Source organism: Ostrinia furnacalis, unplaced genomic scaffold (genome assembly GCF_004193835.3).
Source record: "Ostrinia furnacalis isolate ACB-3 unplaced genomic scaffold, ASM419383v2 OfSCF4245, whole genome shotgun sequence".
In the NCBI taxonomy this organism is placed as follows: domain Eukaryota; kingdom Metazoa; phylum Arthropoda; class Insecta; order Lepidoptera; family Crambidae; genus Ostrinia; species Ostrinia furnacalis.
The window spans coordinates 1,344,844-1,366,986 of NW_021134484.1; the positions used below are offsets into that span (position 1 = coordinate 1,344,844).

Here is a 22,143-nt window from a genome sequence, read left to right on the forward strand (position 1 = left end):
CGATACTTGTTAAACAACATTTAAAATTGACTTTAGAATATATTTCGAGCGATTCGAAGATTGATCGCTATCAAACGAGCGCCTCTTCAGACAGATCATTCCTTTTATGAACTTTTAAAAATAAATTAATTCTTTTTCTCGACAATTATTTTTTTCATTCCAGCTAGTAACATTTTTAATCATCTAACGTTAACCTATTTTATTTCAAACTTTATCTATCTGTCTTTAGGCGGTTTGTGTTAAACAAAAGTAGTAGTAAAATAAATAATAACATTGCTGCTTTAGATAGGACTTTAAATCAAGTCAAAAGGGTTGATATTCAGTCTGCCTTTGGAGCCGCTCCTTGTCATTCAATATCCCAACTTCTTCAGAGCCTTCAGGTCTACATCGCCGTAGTAATCCTCGCTGTAAAATTTTTACACTAATTTTAGCATCTATTAACTAAAAAGATTCGGGCCAAGCATTTTTTATAATCATTAAGGAAAAGATTAGGTAGTTCAAGTCATCAGATGATTTAATTTTAACAAAAAAAGCTATAATTTACTTTAATAAGTTAAATTCTAGTTACGTATTGTTAATAAATTAAATTATTATTAGTGCATTTAATCCAAATAAATTAGAATTAATTGCATTAAATTTTTTCTGCTTGCATAATCATAGTTAACAATTTTTAAATTGTAAATTATGTAAGAACCAGTTACGAGCACTAGTATATTATTAGTTACTAGTATATTATTCAATTATTGTTATAAAAAGGTAACATACCTGGTTAACCCAAGGAAAGCGGATTCGCCGTCACAGTCCATCGACTGTTACTGAACCGCTTACAGTTTATTAGAAGAAAATTATTTGAAGACAGAACCAAGAAGATTATTTGTTATTAGAAAGTGAATGCAATCGAAAAGGAAAAGACGTGACAGAAGGTGTTAGGACAACTGTGCAATAGTGCAGCACTACTTACAGAATAAACACAACTTTAAATTTTTATATTTTTGTTTATTTTATCACTAAAAATAAAACTTAAGTATTACAGTTTCTATCAAACAACAACACTCAGTCGCAGCGAAATAATTCAGTACAAAAAATATTTACAAGTGATGGGTGTTGGGAATCAATGGAACAACGATTTTCTACTTTTACACAGAGCTACGAGCTTTAAATGCAAACCTGTTCAATATGTACTCCCTATTTAAGGTACAAAACTAATATACACAACTGTAACTGTCGGGGTAAAACTAATTCTGATTCATAGGAAACTATCAAAACTATGATACAATATTAAAAAATAAATATTTCTATCGCTGTATGATTTTCTACTAATTTTCTAACCTGCCTCTTGAAACTGCTTTAAAAAAGGCTACAACGAAAAAGTATTTGGCAACTAGAAACGAATACATACTCCTAACCAAATTCGAATTTGAAATTTGAACCTGGAACAAAATCTTCGCGCACCAAAAGGAACATTTTTAAAACATGCCAGTGTTATTTACGTTAGTGTTGTTGCTTTCGGTGCGAAAAAGTTTTGTTTTGTAGAACGATGTGAGTATTAAAGGTTAAGGTGGGGGAAGGGCTTAGTTCTCCTTTTGGGGGCGGGCTTTGAGCTGGGGCTTGTTGGCGCGGGGCCCGTCCTGGTTGTATCCCGCCAGGAGCTCGCTCTTGCGGATCGTCTTCAGATCCAGGTCTCCGTAGTAGTCCTCGCTGAAAATGTAGGGGTTCCTTACTGCCTGCCTCATCATACTAAGCTCTTAACTCTACGTTCTTATCATTATCTAGCTCGCGGACATATTAAAATTTCTAGCAACTTTTACTAAGTTGTAGTACTGACTAAGAGAATTGTGTAACTAGTAAACTGCCTTGAAACCAGATAATATCCGTTCGCTTTTCTGGTAATGTTATCTAACTTTTGTTTTTCTCGAATGGTTCGGAGCGCTATATGCCGTGCAAAAACTTTAAGAAAATTGAAACTTTGTTGTCGACCTTCGTTCGAAACTTGATCGGGTGGATCTCGTTGGACCGAATGTGATTGTTCAAGGCAGACAGACCATGAACCGGAGACAACGATTTTGAAAGTCTCCTCATTGTTTCGGATCTAGAACTAGTTTTATCTGAAGTATGTGTAAAACTGGCTTTTGCATTGTTGTATTCACAAAGACAGCCATTGATAACATCAGTCGGCCAGCGTTGCTGACGTGTACAACCGAAATCAGATTCAAACTAACTGTTTACGTGAACAGCTCGTCTGAAAAGCGAGGCATGAAAAATCAGCGTCTAAAAAGTACTGTTACGTACACAAACGGCTATTACCATATGTTATGCATCCGTTACACCGGTCGGCAATGACCACGGTCGTATCACTGTGCAAGCGTAGAATTACCTTAAGTCATGTTAATTTCAGTGCTGACCCAAATATGTCGTAAGCGCAAGGCTCCGAACCGCATACTTGCCGCCTAGGTGGGCGAGATCTATCTACCTACAATTACACTACTGCGCGCCTATGACACTTACGTGCGGTGTTTCTATTCGTATAGTGCAGAAGTAGTGTTAGTCACAGGGACAACGTTGTGTGGGAGTGGTTACAGGGACTTATTATTACAATTTATGAGTAGATTAATATACGCTTCGTCGTACTGAAATACCATTTTGTACAGTAGCATTGCTGAAGTGTAATATTGAGGTTTAAAGCTCGCAGAGTGGCGTGCTAAAGGCATATATTCAGCAGTGAATATCGCGACGTTAAGGCATTTCAGTAGACGCGGCGAAAGTGTTAACTGTACTACATAAGCTGATCAAACACCACGGAATAAGTGATATCCAACCAGTGAGTTTGGAAGAGAACTGTTTAAGTTGTTGTGTCAGTATTACTTGGTATAGTTGCGGAAAGAGGTTTGAATTCTTTTCAAGGATATCCACAGTACCTTTATACAAAAAAGGGTACTTTTTGGTCCCAAAAGCATCCAATTAAAGAAGAGAATGTGATAAATAAGGAAGAGAACTCACCATCCGGGAACATCTTCGGGGTCTTCGCAGTTACCAGTGCCGTCGGAGTCTCCGATCTTGAAGACGGTTCCGATGGGGCATCCGTATTCGCGGGCAACTCCCTCCATACAGATGTAGTACTTGCGGCAGTCTTCAGGGTGGGCGTGACGGCTGAAGGAGCCAGCATTGGACACTTCACCGGGAGCAGGGCAAGAGAAACCGTTCGCTACTTCTGGGAAACACCAAAAAAAGGTTACGTGAGTGAAGAGGTCGGAAGGAGAAACCAGACCAGAACAGCGGTGAGCAGTCGGAGAGAAATGAGCGGAGTGTGTGCTCAAAGTTGTTTTGTGCAGGAATGTAGATCTTCAAGACAGTTTGTGGGGATTACGACTTAAAGTTATAGTACATACATATGGCAATAGACACAAAAGATTAACATAATATTTTCTTCTCAAGTTATCATACTAACTTCCTTGATACAAACTAAGTTCTTATCTGAATAGTAACTTCAAAAATTAAATATGTATTTTCAAATACTGAAAAACAAATGAGTTCTCTAACGAACACTTCAAATTCGAACAGCAATAAAGTATGAACTCTTTTAAAATTCGAACAGCAATAAGAATTAAATTTCGAATCGATTCAAAAAGTGATCGTTATCTTTTTAAAAATCATCTCTATACAGATCTATAACTGTAATCATTGACGATATTACTCCGTTACGTACCCTCGTTCTTGCACTCAGGGACCTGGTCAGCCCACATGCACACGCGGGACTCCCTGTCGTAGGCGAGTCCGGGGCTGCACTGGTAGCGGGAGGCCTCTCCGTTCCAGCAGTTCCAGAAGACGTCACATTTGGCTTCGTCGGCGAAGATACCGTATAGCCGCTGGCAGTGAGGGGTGGAAATTGGGGGCTCTGGAATTAAGAGATTTGGTTAGTGTTGGTAAAAGTTTCGAGAATTTAAAGTAAAACAAAATATGAGCACGATGTCGAAAATTGAAATCATTGCATAAACACCTAACTCGACCGACAATCTAGCAGAAACCTAAAATTGCAACGGATGTTATTCATTAGATTTTTTATCGAAAACGATACCGACTTCATGAGAAATACATTTTTTGCTCAACTCCAAACTAGTTTGCATAAAAAACTAACCAATAAGATCTGTCATAAATCTAAAGGTCTAAACTTCCAAGAATACTCGTTGGTCGTAATCTTTTTATGGCAAAAATGGCAGATATTAATGACCATCGATGGGAAAACCAAAAAGCGGTTCTAGTTCAAGGTGAACCTTTATGTATATGTAATCGCTTTACATATTATGTCACAGCTATAAATCCGTTCTCCGTCGCAAATGTGAATAGTTTCTGTTGTATTGGTCTAGTGACCTTCTAACACATCCTGGTCTTGCTTCGCGAATTATATTATGCAAATTGTCGCCTTGACCACAAAATATTCTTCGTTGTTACCAACGAGAATGCTATCATCTTTTGTAACGATCTAGACATTCTACAATTTTACATATTATTGTTTTTTTATGTTTAGACTCTTTGGAAGAATTAGCATTTAAGACCTGTATTAATCGGATCGTGTTTATAAAGGATATTGAGTATTTTAGAATGTAGAATCCACGAACATGCATCACGAAGTCACGATCCTGTGAGAATCTAAGATTGGTGCTCAAGCATAAGCTTTCGAAGGGTTATGTGTTAAGTGTGTTTAGGGCAAATCCAGGGATTTTAATTTACATGTACAAAGGAATCGTGAGTTATGAACTTATTAATAGATGTTACCGACCTCCTAAAGTCTAACCTCATGCTAACTCGTGTTTTAGTCCACACTTCAGTGGATTCAGGCCATGATAACACCAAGATAATAGTTAAGTATATGGGGTAACTCACCAAGCTGTGTCCTGTCTCCGCACTCAACATTGTGGAGGTAGTCGCAGTTTTCAGTGAGGTATTTGGTGTCGCTGTTGTCGAAAGCCAGACCGTTACCGCACGTCTTCAGCTCAGCTACACCGTTGTCACACTTCCAGTATTTGTCGCAAGAGATGTGGTGGGGGTAGAAGCCGAAGTCGTCTGGGCATTTGAACGACTCCTGCGCCGCAGCTGGAGAAAAAATAACTGGTCAGAATTGGGAAGGATCAAAACAAAGGAAAGTTGAATGTGGTGTGAAGATTTGTGGCTATAAAACATTTTTGTGCGCTCGCGTATTAGACTAATTTATAACCACTTATGTAGATCGTATAACCGTGATTCATTGTGAAATAATACACCTAATTCGTGTGAAAACTTGAACAGAAGCTCAATTGCCTTGAGACCGTGAAATGCAAATCGATTTTATTTCTAACATATATCTAATATATATGTGGTTTTCTGAATAAAGAAAAATAAAAATAAAATAAAATAAAATAAACATCAATTTCAACGTTGCTTCACACGCGTTTTTGGCAATAGCCATTGAAACATTTAATAGGCCTGTGTAATACTGCAAATTCCTATCAATTATAGTAATTTCAAAATTGGTTGCTATTACCAATTCACCAATGCTTCAAATACGAGCTTTTAATATGAAATATTATTTCATCCGTATATCAAAAGAAATAGTAGAGTTCGTTTTGTCCTTATGTTACCCAACTACCTATATTATATTACCAACAATTTACTATTTTATTTTTTAAGTTTCTCTTGTGCATAATGCAAAACTAAGATAATTCGCTTCGAGTATTAAAAATTACATCGCAATCTCACTTTTTCCGCTTCACAGCGTAATTTGGCTGCACAATGACATTTGTCAACGTTGAATAAAGAAGGAAACAACACATCAGAGCACGAGTCCTCTTGAATTTTAATTAAAATTACAAAACTCAGTTTGCTAAGCCCGGGTGGGGTTTTGCAAGACCGGTCGCGGGCAGGGCCGCTCTTTCTTCGGAATGCGCTTGGGCAAGCTGTCACCGCAGTTGGCACATTCGTGGTTTTGTATAATTGTCACTGAACGTGTTCGCCACTTTCTTTGTTGCGTTTTGCTTGAGTTGCTTGGAAAAATGGTGAAAGATGGAATGTTATGATTGATTTTTTACCGAATTAAGAATTGACTGTCAAAAACAATCGATGCAATTATGTTGAACACTTTGGAAAAGAAATAGAACAACGTAAGCATAATAACGATTAGTAAAAGGCAAATTGTAAACTTAACACTAATATTGTACCCTCTAGAAATCAGCTAGGTACTGTAAGACAAAAAGTTATCTAAGTAAAATAACTTTTACATAAATCTTGTCATCGAGGTAATTTGGTATGCTGACTTTATTTATTAACTATTTAACCTCAGATGTTGTAAGAACTAAGTGCTTTTATTTGCATAAATTATAATTCATTTCACGATAACTTCAATTAGACACATTTTTAAATTACCCGATTATCTGGGGTAAACTGCATTTCGTTTTGGACTTTACGGAAGTATACATTTATTTATGGTTTGCTACGATTACGAGTAACAAGGTGTGTCAAGATATAATCACTGTATAAACTAGATTTCCATAACTGGATCAAAGACAGTCGCCTGCAGTCTCCATAGATAAATACAATTTAACTCTTTTTTCGACGTTACAGAAAGATACATAGTTGATTTTACGCTTACCTACGTATAAATGGTCTGGTAAGTATATTTTTAACAGTTAAAAATGTGAAATGCCGATTTCTTGTTTTGTTAACGAAAACAACTTGGAACTTTTTAAAAATAGAAAATTTCACTTATTTTAAAAATATTCGTTTCACTTTTGTCACTTTAAAAACATCTTTAAACACGTGTTACATGTAAAAGCTGCGTGTGCGCGCATATTATGTCATGTTTACATATATGCCAGTGGCACAGCCGGTGACATTTGCCGCAGAAACTGGAAAGAAACTAATCTGTGGCGCAAGAGCCACTCTCACTTCCAGAATGTACGGCCACTAGTGATGTTCACAGTTTCATTTAAAAGGAATCTTTTATGATGATTGCGTCAGTGTGAACAACTTTATTAAAGTTTATGGGCACAAAAACCTTTTCTATATTGTTCAAAGCAGTACGTTGCTTATAAATACTGAATCTAGATCTATTTTTGTCTTACTATAGCTATTTATATATAGATTTTTTTGATATAGAAAAAATAACGTAGCATACGCACATCTCTAGTACTGAATATAGAGTAAGTATAACGAGCGTTGTTCATAACTGCAATTAAATGCTTCCATGGACTTCTTCCCTATGGCTTGGTTATCCAATCGCACTCATTGGTTACAAAACTAAACACATGGTGATGAAAACATCGCTAATTACTTATGCAATCGCTATGAACATCGATTTTAGGTTGCTCTGCTCTATTGGTTATGGTTACAAAATGATCTTTGGTACACAACTAAAAATTATAGTAAAAGCTTATTAAGTTACTAATTACATATACATACTTAATACGATAAACTGACAACATTGTAATTCCTAAAATAAATAAATAAATAAACATTTCTGACGATGATTTTTTTCGGAAAATGTCCTGCTAAGCTGTCTCAGCTTATTTTACTAGGAGATTTATAGCACTTTTGAAAACGTCCGTAACAAATTAACTGCATAACCCGATAATATGCAATAACTTAAATTGCAGAACTGAATAACTTAAATTGCAGAACTGACATATTACTATCACTTTAATATAACTTGTTGACTTAATACCAGTATTTTGCATATATTATAAATTTTCACACATTTGCGGAATGTATCCAATCCTGAGTCGCTCGCTTTACTTGCGGTCTAGACAACCTTTCCTATTATAATCAAATAGCAAGGCAAACTGGTCGACCGAATGCCTGACGTGCCTCAGAGGCAGCCTAGTTCTTGTGAACGATCACTGACATTTGGCTTTTCTATAAAATTGTCGTTTGTGCGGAGATTCTCAGTGAAGTGAACAATAAAATGAATTGTTATTAGACAATTTCCAATTTAAACATTTAAAACGATTAGTTACACGTGCATTTTTAGAAATGTGATTACAATGAAATAAAAATAAACTTTCATTATTACCGGTTGTAACAGCGAACTCGCTCATATTTTTTTTTATTTAAAACCAATTTAACGGCCCGAATAATAGACGATTATCGAATTCGATTACTAAAACATTTACATGCCATCCGCAACGGTAACTCGATTAACAAGCAAGAATTGGACTTATTAAAGTAATTGTTACTCGTAAAATATTACAGCGATTATTCTGGCCTATTAGGCATTAACCACCGAGTAATTGTGCGCTCATCGGCTAATCTTCACGTTGCCAAACATAGACAATGGGAGCGACTATGTGCTCTACATGACGTGGTAAATTTATATCAGAAGAATTCTAAGCTTGGACGTCGTAAAGAGAACGATGACAGAAAGAATGATTCTAAACGACATAGATTAAATATACGCCCCCTCACAGAGTACCCTCGATTAAAAGATAACAAACTAGAGCATACTCTGCCTACACCCTACATCGATCACTCAAGCCCATCGGCCCGTTGTCACCCGATCGCTTGCGCAAGGCGTAGGTCGTACTCGTATGCGCCTGCACATGACATAATTATAGATTCTCACCGGCTGTCATAATGCGTGATGTAAGGCATATATAACTGTATAAATGCATGAGGTTAGTGGGTTAGGGAAACGTATTGTTGGAAAAACAGTGACATGAAGTTTTTCAATTATCATGGAAAATGCTCCATTTGTAGTTTTTGAAGTGTTAGCTTATAGCGGTTGTCAAAAGTATTTGGACATTACCGTAAAGTTCATCAAAATCCATTCAGAAATTTAGTGTGAAAGAGTAACAAAGATGGGTTGCCAACCTCATTTTACGTTTATGATATTAGTGAGTATGACACAATAAACTTCAAACTGGGCTGTTTCACAATAAGCACCCCAAAATTTCGCACAAATAAACAAAGACGTAACACCCTTACAGATATGCCATTAACCGCAATCAGCCCGAAACCTGCCTAAGTGTGTCAAATATTCATAAAAGCCTATCATATCGGAAGCATCGATTGCATAAGTATTAAGTAGGCAATAAGGTAATCGTTAAGTAACCCGTGTGAGTTGAGGCTGACCCAGCAATGTGGGCCGTGGGCGAACTTTCGCTCTCGATGCGCTTGGTATTATGCAACTCGCTAACCTTTATCACTCAGATTCACTTAGCATATTACTACAATAGACTCATTAGCATGACTGGGAAGGTATGATTCATGAATACGAACCATATGAGTGTAATAATAGGGTAGATAACATCTCCTGACTGAATAATACCTTCATGGCGAATTCACAAAACATTCCATCCAAAAGTTTCGATAATTTCTTATTTTTTTTATAACATCTAATGTTGATTAACTTAAGAACTGGCCAAATATGTAAACATGATACAATTAATCCAAATGTTTTGATCTAATAACATAAATATCATAAAACTCAATTACACCTAAACTAGAATTTAAGTAACGTAACCGCGACATTAAACAACGAAACCATTTAAGTAACCGCGATGTGTTAAATTTAGATTAACTAACATCATCTTACCTAATTTGACACTGTAAAACAAAAGAAGACTAAAATAATTTAAATGGTGATCTTCATTAGTTATTTCAATTAGCGTGCTCGTAATAATAGTAAACTAGATTTGGCGTGCAGTATTCATTTAACCATTTCATACACTAATTGAAAATCAGCATGCAACTAAAGAAAATATATGAAAATGTGAGTTAGATCGATTTGTTGTTTACGATCGCCTTCGGATCACTCGTCCAACATTATTTCAAAGAAAGCTAAACAAAAAACAACACGCAATGTACGTGTAGGTAATTTCTTTAATTGTGATCCACGACACGAGAAGCACTGACGTAACATTTAAAATACTATTAGATAACTATTGTTGAACACGCTCGGTGAAAGTTCGGGATCGTTTTTGAACGCATTCATAACGGCCTAATGTGGGCATTTTGAAACTAGAATACTTTTTGTAACTGACAGCTGACAGTTTGTTAAAAAAATATAATTTAGTTCTCTTTGTTAGATCATAGGTCAATGACTTCAAATAGCATTGTACATAATCATTACACATTTTCGCGGCGCGCTCTGAAATTATTATGTCTTGTTTATTTTCGTGCTACGTGTTTGAGTTTACGGCATTTTTGTGCAGTCAATTTTAAAATAACAAGATTTAGACATTTAGTAACTCTACTTTACTACGCTTCAACACGTCATTTCCATGAAAATAGACACGAACGTGACAGTTGTCCTAAAGTGTACACTGGTGCGTGTAGTACGCGACAGACATGACATAACAAACTAAACAGCCATAAGAATTCACGTCGACAGGTGCGCAAGCGCGTAACACTTATACAACTGTCAATTTGGCACCATATGGGTTTGTGGGAGTTATATTATCTACTGACAATACTTGATACATGCATAGAGTATAGAAGACACAGTAAAGTTTCAAAGTGCAATTAAACCACTTTTAAAATTGTATTTGAAATCGATTAATTTAGAAGCTTATCACAAATACATTTTATATGATTATTAATATCATAAAAGCTTTTGAAGGTTTCAGAATAAATATTGATTCATATTACGACAGTAGGAAAGAGGAAAATTTTGCATCGAAATCTTTAAAATATTTCTTTCACATGTCTTTTGTAGTGTATTTTATATCAATACATTCAAAACCACTGACTTCCTCATTCAAGCCTACAAGAAGTATTTAGTGACAGCCTCGGCGCCGGTAAACGAAGTTTAAAAACAAAACAATGTCCCTACATGCGAGTATCACGCCGAAGGTCAGACAATCTCCGCGAGACCGCATCTACTGGGACTAACTTACAAGTCTTACAACTTACAATCGACCCGTCTGTAACCTTAAGGGCACAGTGCATAAGTAACGAGGCCAATAGAACTAAGTGCAAATGGCAGAATACTAACCAACTTTGCATGTAAATCCGTGAACCAAATCACAGAAGATCGCTTACGATTCTGGCCTTGGGTTTATCTACAATCTGTTTTACAGTTCGTTCATTTATGAACATAAAGTCAAGTAATAAGATGCAAAGTACTAATATTTTTTTAGAATTTGTATGCCACTCCATTAAAAGTATTTTAAAATATGGTTTGCCAAATATTTCTTTCGTCTAATATTTGGCATCAGTAAATAAATAATAAATAAATAAATCTTTGGACAATTTCACACAGCGCCAGCTAGCCCCAAAGTAAGCAACTTAATGCTTGTGTTATGGGTGCTAGCTTAACGGATATACTACGTATATACTTTTTTTTTTAAAATACCTACATAAATATTATACATAGTCACACCCAAACCCGTCACAGAAATTAAAATTCATCATTTCAATTTCTGCCTGGCCGGGAATCGAACCCGGGACCTCTCGGCATAGTAGTCCGTTCTGAACCACTACACCAAACGGCCGACAAATCAGTCACGAACATAATTGTTTATTAGAATAACTTTTCCAAAAATATTTCAATAAAATATGATAATCACTTTTATTGAACAGGAAAGTGCCCATTCCATCCTGATTCTGCATGACCTCATCGTTATATTTAACCTCAGGTGAGAGGAAAATGTTATTCAAGGGTAAACCACTTGGTGAGGAACACAAAAAGTCTACTAAAATAATAACATGAGTCAAGTTCATGAGATCCTTTTAAACCTGAATTTATCTTACATCTTCTTGCGATTTCAAGTTCATCAGATCAAAAATTCTAAGTAAATAATTGAGATACGTAATTGCATAACTTCCTTAAAAACAATGAGTGTAAAATGCGTCTTATATACGAAAATATACAAGATATTTAATTACGAAAAAGTATCTCAAGTGGTCAGACCAATCTCTTTAAAAATTACATAAGAATTAGGTTGTCTTCAAAACCTAGACGTTCGTATTTATGATCTATTGTTTGGATGGTATAACGACTTATCTATCGTGATGTTGTACCAAAGACATTTCCGTTGCATTGTACGTACGCGAGATCGTTAATTGCGAATGCGTTTCCGTTATGGCTGACCTCTTACATAATTAATATGACCTTAAAATAGCCTCTACGAAAGTGGAAGTGAATGAGGTTTTCACCTTATTAGTCCATATTGATAAATAGGAGAGGCGTAACTGACAAGAGACCGTAAGATTAAGTATTACAAAGTGCCAAGTTTGGTCAATCATGATGCAAATAATTTTAATGGCATTTCATGTAAACATAATTGGGTGGTTGTAAGTTGAAAACTATATTTCAGCAGTCCAAATATTCATTGAAAAGTCGTAGTAATCTGGAATTCGTAAATATTGTTGGCAAATGAAGTTAAAACCCCAATTAAAGGGTAAAGTGCCTTTGTAATTTTTATTTTTTATTCATATCATCTTAAAGTTATTTTTGGCAATCTTTTACATTGCTGCATTTAATTTTGAAAATTATATCATCTAATTATACCAAACGCATCTTGGGCATAATTAACTCAAAAGTAATAGTACTCATTTTGTGCACACGTTAAATTGCGTGCTCATGAATTATTATGTATACAAACGCGCTAATTACAACTATGCCTTGTACTACCATTATGTGTAGTTACATAATTAGTACTTAAGACATTACTACAAATCATTTCTGCTACACGTCATAAAGCGTAATAGCAACATATACAAATGGCACGTTATTATTAAGTTTCTACTTTTTACGACACAAAAATCGACACATAATCGCATAGATCAGAGCGCACGCGCTGAAGCTGCGATTTTCACCGTGTTTTCTTCTCGTGAAACGCGCGCACGCATCACGGGGCTCGATAATTGAATACCTTCACGCTCACTCTAATAACATAATGAATATTAAGTACAATCTAAAGCTGGGTGTTCACTTACACTACATTGATAAATCTTTAAAAGAAAGTTCAAGATCTGTGTACACTATTGTAAATAAACTCAATGTCTTACTAGCAGACTACAATAGATCAAAGTACGATGTGAGAAAAGTGGCATTATTGAATATTTGCCCTTGCGCAAGCTACACAGGCGCTTCGTGAGAATCAGGTACGTGTTAGAAATTCTAAACAATGGCTTATACGAGTAGCTCTAACGAAAAAAGACAGAGCGTCCTGCAGGGTATGCTTGATTGTACTTCTCTCATTTCTAAGCAGAAAGGTCGAAAATAGCATGTACCATTTGCATTTTCAGTCGCTCGTTATGTTACCGCAATTATTATTACGATGAACACATTTAGCCACGGGTCATTGAACGATTTGGTTATTTGGGTCGCGTTTCTTAATGCTGTAAAAATTTCAGTTTCCTGAAAACTGCTTTATATTGCAAATCGTATAAAACAGGAAAAGCTTATGAAAAAATTTAATTACATATTATGTTACGTCTCATTATTATGATTTATTTCCCAACTAAACTTTTATTGTTTCAACACTGAGACAGTTTAAACCATTCGATAGTTGCGAAAGGAATATTATGAGTTTAACCTAGAATATGAACCCACTCACTCGGGCCCGACTAGGCTGGTTACGATAGAAACATGCTAATTAATGACTTTGATTTTGAAATTGTACCCAAAATGAGCTATTTAAAAGTGTCATAATAAGCATTAATGACAAAAATGCTATTGTCCAAAGTTTGATGCAACGAAAATATGCCTTAATGACACATTAAAAGTGTGATTAAATATACACATTTCAAGACGAGTTATTAATTAATAATTAGTGGATTAGATTACTTAATGATTACAATAGATTAAATAGAAATTTACAAAAATAGTAAAATGTAAGTGCAATATTGAATGCAGTTAACAAAGTTGTATGAATAATATCTCTTCATAAATATAAAGCTCCCATAATGTCTTATCGGAAGTAATTCCGCTGGAGGTGGATTAAATTGCAAAATGACGTACAAAATCAGTGATAAAGCTCGAGTGAAAGTGTCCCCAGATAATACGGGTTCTCGGGCAAATGCAGCTTTCGATAGTAAATCAGCTGCATTTGAACTTACAATAATGCTTAATCATTTGTGACATTTATTGACTTAAAAGGTACTTAAGATCTTATACTTGTAAAATTATGAATAATTTGAAATTAAAATTTAATTTAATATGAAAACTTAAATATACAAATTAAATTTTCACAGGCCTTTCATAAAACTCAAGCTTTCACAAGCACCAAGTAGACTAGAAACACATTTTCCCCACAAGCCTCAGCTACAGAGCTTTCCACAACTTTCCGAGAAGTTGTTGCACTTATTTTTTATCCATCGCTCGTAAATTTCTCGACCGCTCTAGAATTTCGCCACCTCGCACATAAGCGAGCGCACAAAAATCTATTACACCACGTTATCTGCAATTTCTATTCAACACTCAAGTTGTTGTGGAAACACTGTACCAAGTTTTTCACTGAATAGCGAGCGCGTTAAATATGTTTGTTTGTACGTACCTACGCCGAGGGCGGCGGCTATCACAAGTAAACACCGTGAATTCATGTTTGAACTGTAAGTCCTTGTACGTGTGGACACTGTTATGTGTGAGCACTGACTGCGGGCGGGTGACCGGGCGACGGAGGCTTTTATATTGGGTGGGCGTGCGCCGCGCGTGGAAAGCGGCGCCTGCGCAGCGGAGGGTGCGCTCCCGGGATCCACGACGCGCCCGAAAACTACGCTACGATTCATTATGAGTATCAATTGATATTGAATTGGACTGGGTTTACACATGGACTTAGACTCTGACTCTTAGATCCCTTTAGTGCAAAGATTTGAGATTTTAAAAGATTTTCCCGCCTTAGGCAGTTCGATTTTTTCAAGTTATTTAGTGGTTAAGAAAAATTTAGTCCATTTCCTTTGCTGTTATTTAGTGTTTGTAAGTTTTTGTCATTGATTTAATTCAATAAACTATGCTTAGTTTTTTGCTTACTTTGCGGAGTAAAAACAACGTGCTATTTGTTGATGATAATCTTCATAGTTCAGAATATGAGGCGAATCTCTCTCGAACTCAGAAAATTAAGGAATAATTCTACTTTTTTTCATATTTCTTTCATTATTATGAAAAAAAAACTGTATTTGAACCACTACTATAATCATATTAATAGAATACAGAGTGCGCAATGTTTCTTTAAAATAATAATGTTTTTTTTTAGATTGTTTCTCATCTATTATGGGCTTAGCTTATTAAGAAATAACTTTTTGCTCAATGATTTTATTTATATTACATAGGTTTGATTAAATTTAATACAGATATATTTTTGTGTGTCATGTAAAATGTATTTGAACATATTATTATATGTTATTAAAATTAATTAAGATGTAAGAACACAGAAGTAAATTAATACTCTTTCATACATTAGACATCAACGAACTCAATACGAGCAGTTCTAAATTTAGCTTAGTAACGCTAGAAACGTCTATTCTCGAATTTTCGTAGCATATTTGGTCAATATTATTCAAAAATATGCAGTGACTTACATAGACAGATAGAAATCATGATCAATTTATAGACTTTGTTTAATCAAATCATGCTGCATTTAAATTAATAAAAATCTGAATTACCACAGTAGTGATCCTATAGTTATTGCTGTATCATTGAAATATTAAGCTAGTTAATAGAATTAAAAGAAAAGCGTACAAAAGATAACAAGGAAAGTAATAGACTGTCTATATCATTTCCATATTTATTATGTCCAATTTGTTATGATGAGGATTGAAATCAACACCTGGTATATTAAACCAATAACAAACAGTCAAATTAAGATTAATAGTGAACATTTTTATTAAGACGCGTACACCATTTTCCGACACGAGCTACTCGATCTATAAAATTGAAAAACTGGTTCCTGTAGTGTACCCTGACCGAGTTCTTGACAATTTCGAAGATGTTATAAATAGATCTTAGTGACGATTAATACAGTGTGAGCCACGATAAAGTGCACATATGAAAATAGGTGAAACTATACCTATTTTTATTGACAAAAAAGAGGTCAACAATTTTTTGAGTTTTTTTTTAAACGATCATTGCAAACGTTTTGATAGGGATAGAGACATAGGATTTTTGGTTTTACAAAGGTAATACGATAAAAACCACCTGTTATGGGGGCATTATTTGAAGAAATTTATCAAATAGCCAAAAACACGAATTAAAATGCAGATTTTTGTCAAAATGTACCTATATTTTTTTATTATTTGTTGAGTATTTTATGTATTTTTTAGTATCGCCTGTTATTTAGCATTATTACTGTTTTTATTTTATCAGGATATACCCCTTAGTTTAAAAGTTATTACGTTTTCTTTGCAATAATTAATAGACAGATCTTTGTCAATAAATAAATAACTAATTTGAAGAAAAAAAATTCTTTAAATAATTAAAAAAAAAACTAAAAAAAATTGACCTCTTTTTTGTCGATAAAAATAGGTCTAGTTTCACCTATTTTCATATGTACACTTTATCGTGACTCACACTGTATACGAGTAAACCTCGCTGTCCATTGAGATCGGTGCACTTCACCGTAACGTGTGAATGAAATTATTGTCTGCGTTTCATGTTGTAGAACAATTATAAGATTGTAAGAGCACTGTTTTAAGTTTACTGCGAATGAAATCGTATTTTTGTAGAATACGAGGCTTGCAGAGACTGCTACTAATTCAATACCAAAAATAATGAAGTAAATTGAATATATTTAAAGTCAATTTGGGGATAAAGAATACATGTATAGATGTTCTTTATTATTTACAAGCGAAATTCGACAGATAGTTCGATCTTACTTGAGCAGTTTTAAGTACAATTAAGTGTTTTATATTTTGTATGATTCTTTTGTATCAGTAATGTTACGTTTACATTTACATACGTTTCAATATTGACTATTTTCTTTACAGAAATGTGACATAGTTACGAGTATTATGAATACAACATTTATTAATATGGAGTATCGGTAATAAATAGTCGCGACGTTGAACTGTAATATACAGAAAGTAATTCATAAATTCTTCATTGTTTGTATTGTCTTTGTCACACTTTCATTGATATTTCAGACCAAATCTAATCTTATGATCGATCATTCTAGAGTACGTGTTCATTTGTTTTCCAGCTCATCAGCTGCGCCAGTGGACGTTGACCCTAAATTGTTGTTGATCAGCCAACAGACAGGGAAAGTGAATCTGTTCTGAGATCGTGACTCATCGCTCATGCCTTGCACCTTGCTGTGATACATCTTTGAACCAGGAACCGAGTTTACTTTACAAGTATTTAAAATGTACTTTATGAACCGATAAATAAATAAATTGATTTTAATTGATTTGTGTGTTTAAAACAGAGGTACATTCGTGTAAGCAAACAAAAGTTTTAAATCAAGAATAGTTTATATGACAAAGTAGTTTAAATAAATTGAAACTAAACTAATGTTGCGTTAACTCCTATATTTTATACTTATTTAATTCATCGTCTTAGATAAATGATACGTCGAGTATACTCGTAGAATGTTACAACTCAATTTTACTCCCTTGAGAACAATGGGTAGGTTGTTCCATAGAATTAGATACTTTTTTCATCTTTAGTACTTTATTCGTAGCTATTATCATTTTGTAATCAATTTGCAAGTAATTAGAAACACTCTACGTTTTCTGATTAGGAAGTAAGTACATCATACATTGTCCACGGCTTCGAAGGCTCCATCGGCAAAGATAATCGAGTGGTAGATAACCGAGACTGTCATAAATGAGCGATTGTTTCACCACAACAAAGGTGAGGCTTTAAACTTTTTTTCTCATCCAAAAAAATTGTCAATTTCTACTGATCGTCGAATGTAGAGGTTTCAAAAAAAGTTTAATTTGTTAAAACAAACAGTTACATCACAAGTAACGTAATCTTTAGCAAACTAAAAGGTATAGGTAACAAGAGGTTATAGACAAATAGAACCTACAAACATGTATCTTACGGTCAGTGCCAATTGTTGAATTAAAAATTAATTACTTTAAAAGTGAGATGTTCGTTTATTACTTTGGAACAAGGTAACTACTTATAATAAACTATCCCTTAACTTAACCCTTATTCTAATTCAATTTAAAGGAAATCAATAGTAAAATATGTAGTAGGTATTATAAATTTATTATGAGGCATATATAGTGCCAGTTCACATACCCATAAAACCTTAGATTACCAGAAATTAGTAAGACAAGTAAGTAAAATAACTAAGTAAGAAATTAGTAGTTATATTTTTGTTTATAGGTAGGAACCATTATTTGTACTGCATTTATCTCTACTGCTATTTCAGTACAACTTCTTCAAGGCTAGTCTGTAGTCGTGTTATTTATGAGCATATTTTAGAGTCGTCGTTTTGGCATTTCTAAGGTTACGAAAGGACTGAATGACATCCTTGTTTTTTGCGGTGCAAATGTCAAAGCAATTTTTCACGATTTAACTTCACTACCTATTATAAATCATGGATGATCTATAGGCATTTAAACTTAATATTTCATAAGTATATAATACGAGGGTGTATGAAGTTATAGAAAAGTCTAATTTTATAGAATTTTGAACAATGCAACTTAAAACACAGAATCTATTTTAACTCTATTTACCATTGATAGGTATTTAATAGCGTACATCTTATGTATTTAAATTACAGTAGGTAACTGTAATAATATGCAACAAAAAATGTAGACTGATGAGTGATCGACCTGTAGAATGAAACATCATGTAACTAAATACAGAGAAATCTCTTGAAGCGCAAATATGTGCAAAGATTATATATAGCTCACTCGTGCAACTACAAGCATGTTTAGCTTAGTACGAGGGGCTAACGGGACTATTTAAAAAAAATTTAAAAAAGTTTATTGAAAAGTAAAGTCATGATGTGGCATGATGCATAAGTTTTGGATATTTCGGACAGAGAGGTAATTCGCCAAGTCTTTGACCGTCCGCGGCCGCCGCGAAGGTCTGCCGCTTGCAGCGATACCAAACACTAAGCAAGTGCAGTACTCAATCAAAGTGGTAATGTGCCTAATTTATATTGAACAGCTACAAGAGGTTAAATCTGGTTTCTTCCTTGAACAAGCCTTAGTTCTTTACAATATAGTGAGTTTTATAACCCGAAAAGTCTATTAATTTAGAATAGAGTCATAAGTTTGAATAACGCTAACCATAGCTTATAATAAAGGTCGGTTTTCACCAGAGCGAAGAGGAGTTTTTTTTTCTGTTCTGTTCTTTGGTGTGCAATAAAGAGTATTTATTTATGGTTATTATTTTTACTCATTTTCGCTGTTGCTTGTTGCATGCATAATCTATGTACAGGTCGGTTGTCACCGCGACGTTTGCCTCACTGCGCCTGCGCCGCTATGCGCGGCATGCGGAAGCAGCAAGCAATTGAGCACTTCAAAACATTTTCACAATACATTCAATTATTGTGTTTACTATTCTTGCCTTTGAAATAATGGCTTTGACAGGTTAATATGAAACAACAATTAGTGTAAGTTGATTGTCCGTTTTATTACTGGTTAAGATCTTTAATGCCAAATTTACTCTGACTGACAGAAACGACTCTACCTAAATATCTCAAATATAAAATCATGTCGACCCACGAATTACAAGAAAGGAATCGTCCTCCTTGTGTTGTTGTTAGAGAATCATGACTGCTCTAGGATTGGAAATCTAACAATTCTTCATTTCTTCAAAGCGTCCGGCATATCTTAAGAAATTGCGGTTCTTCGTCTATAGACTCTACTAAAATACCCGTAGTTAAGTACCTATTATAAATGTACTTATTCGCATGCAACATTGGCTTTAGGCTTCTCAAAATCTTAACAAAAATATTTCATGTAATATTAATTTCCTATGATTGGCACTCCAAGGATTTTGTAAAGCAAAAATCTATGTTTTATTGGTAGGTGACATAACAGTAATTTGATTAGCGGGCATTATAGAATAGATGAATAAAGAATAGTTTGCACCTTAATATCACTTTGATTTCCATAGAATAGCAATCGAAAGATATTGATGGGGTCGATTGGCTTATTCACCTATTGAACCGGGAGATTGACTTCCGCGCATAGGTCAAATAAAAACACCTTTGCTTTCAAAAACTTAGTAGCAAATCTAAGCTATAGAAATTGAATCAGTGGGTGTTTGTACAGTGATTTGAATCATCGAAGCGAATACGTAGTGTGTCCTTAACCTTACACTAACCCTTGTTTTCCTTGTCTTACGTGTGTGCTGTAATAACCCTCATGTCAGACTTTATTAGCTGCCAACGAACGTTTAACATATTTCGATTAGACTGCACGGTAGAGCCAAATCTGATGCATGAATGTGTACTATTATTTTCCTATGATTTCAATTACTTCATCCAATAATTGTAATTACAAAATGTGATTGATTTGATGTTTGACTATATCCGTTTTTTAAAGTTATTAAATCATGAGTCCTAAACTGAGTCAGAATGATATTTCGTACCGTTTTTATCCCATCTATCTAGAAATCGAATCCTCCAAACCAAATCGAGTGAGAGTAGGTACAAATCTTTTGCCAATCAAACTCAGACAAAGGACTCATTTGAAAACAGTTCGTTGTCTTGAAAACTTTTCAGCTGACATTCCTTATCATACAGAAAGTGCATAGAGAACTTAACCATTTCGCTGTCAAACTCAACACCTATCAATAAATCTTACAAAAATAAGTTTCTGATAACGGAACCTCGCATTTAGTATTCATGGACTGGCCCTGCACGATATAGCTGCGCGGGCGACGCACTTCCTCTCGCGTCTCGCCGATTCCATACATGCATTAAAAATTGCGAGCCGGTGAGTAATGGCTTGCAGAAATAGAATTGATTGCAGACTTCAGTTCCCTATGAATTCAGATTTTACGTTTTCAATAGTGTTGCATACGATGAAATGTGGGTTATAAATTATGAAGGGAAGGAAAAGTGGGTCATAGCCGACACAACATTTCGAGGCTTCAAACATAGTTCGTAATCAGTCAGGTATAGACGATATAACTGCAATACTTTTCGGTAATTGGTTCATGAAAATTTTTATGTTTTGACTATACTATAAAGACATCAAGACATCAAGCTGAACACTCATCATCAACAGCCCTTTACAGTCCACTGCTGGACTATGAGCCTCCTTCACTATAGTAGAGGGTTTTGCCATAATCCCCACGCTTGGCAGGCGGGTTGGAGATCGCAGTTTAAAAGATTTATGTTTGTCAGAGAGCGCTGCTGCCCGTTCTCTGTTTGATGTGTAGTCCCTAAGTCGCCTCTTACGACACCCGCGGGAAGAGTAGGGGTTGGTGACAAATGTATTCTACTCTGCCGTCACCACACGGCTGCTGAACACTGTGGAGTCCTAATTTATTGTTTAGGATCCAATTTGAACAAAAATGTAGGCATAGTGTGATGCTATTGACTGCACCATTTGATTGTGACTAAGTCTAGCTCATTTTTATATGATCAAACGAACTTACCAAGTGAAGTTCGATCTGAATTATCCTGTTTTCGCCGAAGAGATTTAATATCCGTTGTCTAGGACCCATAGCTTTGCTCAGTTTGGGACTAGGAGCGTAGTGTAAAATGTCGAAAGAAGGATATTAAAATTTATTTATTATTTGCGGAGTGTATAGCGGAGTCTGGTACGTTTTGTTTGATCAACGACTGCCAAATACAAAACTCACTGCCAAGGAAAGGTAAGCTTAAATGGGCAATATGGTACTACTGATGTACCTGTTGCCCCGGCATTCTATTTTATTTTTATTTATTTATTTTTGGTGAAAAAACGTATTAACGTCTAAAAAAAAAATGGTCGCCATTCTAAGGCGAATTAATTGAAATTAATTCATGTTAATCGTGTAGAAATCTCTACGCCAGACGATAAAATATTAAACAAAGTTCAAGAAACAAAAAATAGTTTTATGTCATGTACTGAAACCAAAGCGTCTAACATTTTCTGAGACAATATTAAACCAAGCTCCTACTCCGTGTCTTTATTCAGACACCTTGATTCAGTCAGCTTCAGTATTATGACTGTGATGATTGAATTTTTATAATCATGTTAAGAAAAAATAACAAAATACTAATTCTCAATTATACTTCATAGAAAGGGAAGAAAGACTCATTCATTATTATGAGTTTG

The 22,143-nt window shown here is 34.8% G+C and overlaps 1 protein-coding gene across 4 annotated transcripts; it reads right to left on the reverse strand.

The window, feature by feature from the left end:
* Positions 1-42: 42 nt before the first annotated feature.
* Gasp (Chitin binding Peritrophin-A domain-containing protein Gasp) lies at positions 43-14,715 on the reverse strand. 4 transcript variants are annotated; one of them, XM_028313481.1, is made up of 5 exons: positions 14,469-14,715; positions 4,879-5,088; positions 3,704-3,892; positions 2,998-3,205; positions 43-405 (listed from the first exon to the last, which is right to left on the reverse strand). In XM_028313481.1, exons 1-5 carry the CDS (start codon positions 14,698-14,700, stop codon positions 351-353), a joined length of 894 nt encoding a protein of 297 aa, XP_028169282.1. In that variant the 5' UTR covers positions 14,701-14,715; the 3' UTR covers positions 43-350. The 4 variants fall into 4 exon arrangements, with proteins under 4 accessions (XP_028169282.1, XP_028169281.1, XP_028169280.1 ...); XM_028313480.1 differs by having other exon boundaries at positions 147-405; positions 2,998-3,208; XM_028313479.1 differs by lacking the exon at positions 43-405 and adding an exon at positions 1,237-1,698.
* Between the last annotated feature and the right edge of the window lie 7,428 nt (positions 14,716-22,143).

Coding starts and splice junctions, on each gene's coding strand:
- Gasp (XM_028313478.1), bottom strand. CDS start 14,700: ATGAATCGTAGCGTAGTTTTCGGGCGCGTCGTGGATCCCGGGAGCGCA. Junction 5,089..14,468: donor AGCCGCCGCCCTCGGCGTAG/GTACGTACAAAC, acceptor TTTTTTCTCCAG/CTGCGGCGCAGGAGTCGTTC. Junction 3,209..3,703: donor CCCTGAGTGCAAGAACGAGG/GTACGTAACGGA, acceptor GGTGTTTCCCAG/AAGTAGCGAACGGTTTCTCT.